This window comes from Equus asinus, chromosome 10 (genome assembly GCF_041296235.1).
Source record: "Equus asinus isolate D_3611 breed Donkey chromosome 10, EquAss-T2T_v2, whole genome shotgun sequence".
Lineage (NCBI taxonomy): Eukaryota > Metazoa > Chordata > Mammalia > Perissodactyla > Equidae > Equus > Equus asinus.
In genome coordinates this window covers 16,230,804-16,236,803 of record NC_091799.1, presented here as the reverse complement: position 1 = coordinate 16,236,803, position 6,000 = coordinate 16,230,804, and the positions used below count along the sequence as shown (strand labels likewise).

Sequence of the window (6,000 nt, the reverse complement as noted above, 5' to 3'; positions counted from 1 at the left end):
CCGCTCGTGCAAACAACGGCCAGGCCCGGCGCTGCAGCCACAGGGTGAGACATCCCCGCCCCGGAGAGCCGGGTCCCCCCGGGGTCCGGGTCCCGCAGGCCCACGGGCGCTTTCAAAGCACGGCGGGGCGGAGGCGAAGCCCCGGCCGGCCCTGCCCAGGACGGTTGCCATGGCAGCCATCACAGGGTCCCCGCGGGGGGTTCTGGCTAAACCAGAGTCCGCACGGGGTAGGCCAACTGAACGGCCACTCGACGGCCAGCTTGGGCCCCTCGGCGACTTTCCGGGGCGCACCCTCCACGAGAATGACCACTGTCCCCGCGCCGCGGGCCGCCAAGCCCTTCTGCCAGGCTCTTCCGGCGCCGCTGCCCTTTGACCCCGGAAGTGGGCGGGAGAGGAAGCGGCTGGTGATGCTGGAACAAACATGGCCGCCCCGGCCGCTGGCGGCCTCTCAGGCTCCTGTTGGCCGCGGCTGACCGCTGGCCTCCGGCTGCTCCCGCTCCTGGGACTGCTGCAGCTGCTGGCCGAGCCCGGCCTGGGCCGCGTCCACCACCTGGCGCTCAAGGTAAGGCCGCCGAGGGCCGAGCAGGGCCGGGCCGGGGGGCGGAGGCCGAGGCTGCTCCCTCGGGGCTTGGGGCAACTTTGGCCCAGGAGGGGTCTCGGATCGATTGGGCCCGCTTGCTCGCCCCCGCGGGCATGGCCTCTTCCTGACAGAGGTCTTTTGGGAACTGAGGGAGTGGCGGGGGTCCTCGGGCTGTCTGGAAGGGGCAAAAGATTCGAGCTGAGAAAGCGGAAGGAGCTGACCTGCGGCGTAACACCGAAGGACTCGGGAGCCCCAGCCTGCAATCCCTGCCGGCTTCCCTAGGCTCCTCGCCGATAGGCAGCTGCTCTTCCCCCTCCCTTCTCGCCTCCAACTTTTATCCTCGACGTCGCTTTTTCGCGGTCTCCACTCCTCCATCCCCTCGTGCCCCGTGAAAGTACACGGAACCTTGGCCTCAGTTTCCCAGTTCAGCTTAGGGCGCTGTGTAGACTGACCAAAGGGGGGACGTCCGGGAGGAATTTCAAATCTCGCTTGAAATAGGTGACCGAGAACTTAAAACCAGGCTTAAAAATATGTTTCTAATTAGAGGGCCTGCCTTTTTCTGCCTGGCTCCTGTCATTGTCTGCCTAGGAAAGAGATTTATGATACGCCTAGAACGATCCTTTCGATCTTGCATTATAACTCACAACTAAAAGTCATCTAAGACCAAAACGTGCCTCCAGGCGGTTCAGCAGGTTAACGTATCTGGGGAGTAGAAAAATAAATCGTTATGACCCAAAGCCTTGTACATTATTTTCATGATGCATCATTTTCTAAGAAGTTGTGGGATTGTAGAAAATTTGTCTTATTAAAACACATTAACAAACCGTGAAACACTGTATTTTGTAAACGTAGAGCTTAAAGAATACAGAACCTGGCTTAAAAAGCCTAGCCAGACCCATGCATCATACTTTGGGGTATCACTTGTTTGTAAACAAAAATTACCTGATTGAGATGGTTTTCAGCACCAGGGAGCTAGATGAGTCTTAGCTCCTTTTGAGAAACTGCTGAAAACTATGGAACGTCTCCCCAAAAACGTGCAGATAGAAATGTAGGCAAAATTTTCTTGGAATTTTTAGGACTTTATAATCTTGCTGAAACTTAGCCATAGACCCTAGCTCCCTAGCTTATGACTCCAAGTCAAGAACTCCTGATCTTTAAAATTCTTTCATTTTATAGTATAAGATCCTGAGTCTTACATTAAGTTATGTAACTGAGTTCATATAGCTTATAAATTTGAAACCAAGCTAATAGTAGGACACACTGGATCATGTCTCTTGGCTCCCAGTACAGTGCTCTCTGTACATTTCTAGAATTAAAATGTCAGGTGGCTGGCATCATTAGGTAAATACTGACAGTATAGGTAGAGATGAAGATGTCTGCTGGCCTAAGTGGTAGAAGCAAACTGAACTGATGTAATTCTGGTGGTTGATTTTTCCCTATTGTGCTAAGTCACTTAGTGTTTTTCATCTTTGTAAGTTGTTTGATAAGTACTGTGGTGCCAACTCCATAGTCAGTACTGTGATTGTTTCTTTTCTCTCTCTTTTTTAAAGATTTTACTTTTCCTTTTTCTCCCCAAAGCCTGCTGGTACATAGTTGTGTATTTTTAGTCGTGGGTCCTTCTAGTTGTGGCATGTGGGACGCCACCTCAGCATGGCCTGATGAGTGGTGCCATGTCTGCGCCCAGGATCCAAACCAGCAAAACCCTGGGCCACCGCAGCGGAGCGTGCAAACTTAACCACTCGGCCATGGGGCCGGCCCCCTGTTTCTTTTCTCTCAAGCATTCTAACTTCTTACCCAAGGACATGGAAATCACCTAAAGAGAGCTCGTCACAGCAGCAACATTAGATTGTCTTGTTTCGCTTGAGACCAAGAGAAATAGGATGTTTGATGAGGTTACAGACCTAGACTAGCAAGAATGGCATGAAGAGATCCCTGAGTGCCAGAAATATGCGTTGATCTTTTTAAAAACTTTTTATCATGGAGAATTTCAAACCTATACCAAAGTAGAACAGTATAATGTACTCCCATGGAGCTGTCACCCAGCCTCAGTAACCATTAAACAGTGGCAAATTCTGTCCCATCCCCACACGTCACTTCTCTCTTCGTATTCTTTCTTTTTTTTTTTAATTGGAAACAGGGTCTTTCATTTTTCATTCACTTTTCTTATCCCATGCTACATTTTCTGCATTCTCCTGGTTTTCTCAGTCTTCTCAAATTCCTTCTCTTTTGATCTTTCTTTAGATTCTGTACCTTATTAAAACAACTGTATTGAGGTATAGTTTACATACCATAAAATTCACCCATTTTAAGTGTACACTTCAATGATTGTTAGTGAATTTACTGAGTTGTGCAACTATCGTCACAGTCCAGCCCTAGAGTATTTCCATCACCCTCATAAGATCCCTTGTGCTGGTTGACAGTGAATTCCCCTTTCCACCCCCAGCTCCCAGCAACCACTAATCTACTTTCCATCTCTATAGATTTGCCCTTTCTGGATATTTCATAGAAATGGAATCACACAGTATGTGTTTTTTTGTGTTTGGCTTCTTTTGCTTATGTTTTTGAGATTCATCAAATCTGTCTGTTAGTGCCATGTATTAGTAATTCATTCCTTTTAATGGCTGAATACTGTTCCATTGTGTGGATACCACCTTTTGCTTAGCCATTCATCAGTTGCTGGACATTTGAGTTGTTTTCATTTTTGGCCACTGTGAATAACGCTGCTACAAACATTCATGAGCAAGTCTTTGTGGGGACTTATGTTTTCATTTTTGGGGGTGATACCCTAGAAGTGGGGTAGAATTCTGGATATGTGGTGGATTTATATTTAACCTTTTAAGAAACTGCCGAACGGCTTTCTGAAGTGGCTGTACCATTTTACATTCCCACCAGCAATTTGTGAGGGTTCCTCTTTCTATACATTTTTGCCGGCGTTTGTCAGTGTCTTCTCATATTATTTTAGAATGAATCAACGGCATCATTATCATTTGATCCATAAACATTTCAGTATGTACCTATAAGAACTAAGGACCCTTTTAAAAACATAACTACAATACCATTATAACAAAAAATAATAATGTTAATATTTACCAAGATCAGGTTCAAGTTTCCATTGGTCATAAATGGATTTAAAACATTTTTTTAACCAGAATCTAAATAGCATCCTTACATTGCAATTGGTCAACATGCCTCTTAAGTCTCTTGTAATCTAGAGGATGTCACTCCTTCAAGGCCCCGTGCTGGATTTTGCTGGTTATTTCCTTGTGTAATTTAATATGTTCGTCTGTCCTTTGTGTTTCCTGTAACTTGCTAATTGGATCTAGCGGTTTGACCATGTTCAAGTTTGATTCTTGGGGCAGGGCTGTTTCCCGCGTAGTGCTGTGTTGTTCCATGGGGAGGCAAGGTGTCTGCTTGTCCTTCTCTTTGTCACGTTGGCCCTGTTGATGTCCAATGCTTACGTCCCTTTGTTCATTCGTGTCTTGGTCTGTTCAGGATGCTATAACAATACCGCAGACTGGGTAGGTTATAAACAACAGAAATTTATCTCTCACAGTTCTGGAGCCTGAGAAGTCCAAGATCAAGGTGCCAGCATGGGTGCATTCTGGTAAAGGCCCTCTTCCTTGTTCATAGCTGCTGCCTTCTTGCTGTGTCCTCACATGGCAGATGGGGTAGGAGATCTCTGTGGGGTCTCTTTTATAAGAACACTAATCCCGTTCGTGAAGACTTCAGCCTCATGACCTCAGCACCTCCCAAAGACCTCGGCACCTCCTAATACCATGATCTTCAAGTGTTAGGATTTCACTGTATGAGTTTTGGGGGCCACAGACATTGAGACTGTGGCAGTTAGGCATTGATCTATAATTATGCTGTTTGCTCTCAAAGCATAGGGCTGCCCTTATTAAGTTGTATATTTTATGGTATGGTAGATCTTGTTCTGTTTCTCAAACATGGCCCCCAAGACAAAGGAAAAGTGTATTAAAGTGCAAACGTGTCATTCCTCAGGCATCCACATGCTCAGGAAGCATTTATTGATTGCTTATATAAGGCATGGTCCCTACCCCTGTGGCGGTTTCAGGCCAGCAGAGAAAACAGGTAGAGTCTTCTATATTCTGAGTAGAATATAGAATTCCCTCTGTTGATAGGAATTTTCTTTAAGTATTTTTTTTTCCTTAGGAAGATTCACCCTGAGCTAACATCTGTTGCCCGTCTTCCTCTTTTTGCTTGAGGAAGATTGTCCCTGAGCTGACATCTGTGCCAGTCTTCCTTTATTTTATATGTGGGTCGCTGCCACAGCGTGGCTGCCAAGGGGTGGTATAGGTCTGTGCCTGGGAACCAAACCCGTGGCTGCCGAAGCGGGGCGTGTGAACTTAACCACTAGGCAACAGGGCCAGCCTGACCCTTAAGTATTTTAACACTTCTTGACTTTGTAGACTCAAGCTGTGGAGTACAATTTAGCCTTTTCTGGATGATAGGGAGTGTCCATTCACTTATTCAATAAACATTTTTTTTCTGACTCATTACTTTGAACAAATGTTACATGATCATTGATAGTATTTTAAATCAATGATGGTATTTTAGTAGTCATTTTCTAGTTCTCATTAATGGAATAAAAAAGGATAATGAGAATTTTGTGTCAAAGATCGTCTGATAACGGTTTTTACATGGTGGCCTTCTGTGTTTACAAATATAGGCTATTTTGATGCCTGATAATTCTAGCTTTCGGGTAGCCGCTGCCTATGAGACTGGCCAGGAAGTGTCTTGCTAAAGCTTTGAGTGCTTTGATTTAATTTGGACATTTCTTGGGTTGAGTACTTTTATAATAATTATCCGTAAATTATAACTTCAATGACCAAAACTTCATCCCGGCAGTGTAATGAAGTGCAGGACAGAGCATGACTTTGGAATGAACAGGTCTGACTTTGGATCCTGACTTCTGTTTGATGCCGTATGACTTTGGGGCTAGTCTCGTAAGAAATCCTCTTCACTGGGGGGGTGTCTAGATCAGAAGGTGTTAAGTGAGAAGGTAGATTAAAGCAGAAAATCACACAAAAAGGGTATGTACCTGAAACATTTTATTTTGACCTAAAAACTACGATTGTAGCTTCATTGACTAAATGAGTGATTTTAAATGTGCCAGATGACTTTGCAACATATGCCTTCTGCTTCTTGCTTGCCTACTGGACGGATACTCCTCGGGTATCTGTTATATGCTGGGCAGGCACTGTTCTAGACACAAGCTGTGGCAGTGAGTGGGGCTAAGCCCTTGCCTACATGGAGTTTTCAATCTAGTGGTAATGGACAATAAGCTCGGAAACACGTGAGTGCGCAAGTAACTTAAGATTGGCATAAATTGCTGAGAAGAGGATAAAACAGTGTCGGGGTAAAGAGCAGTGCAGTTGGATGGGTTGTCCCGGGAGAGC

General features: G+C 45.6%; 1 protein-coding gene across 1 annotated transcript in view; it reads left to right on the top strand.

Annotated features, from left to right (window-relative positions):
• Positions 1–375: 375 nt before the first annotated feature.
• GPR107 (G protein-coupled receptor 107) overlaps positions 376–6,000 on the top strand; it is a 70,734-nt gene continuing 65,109 nt past the window's right edge. Inside the window, exon 1 of the mRNA XM_014863461.3 lies at positions 376–562. Within this exon, the coding sequence (XP_014718947.2) occupies positions 422–562 (141 nt within the window). The 5' untranslated portion in view covers positions 376–421. The remainder of the gene's footprint in view (positions 563–6,000) is intronic.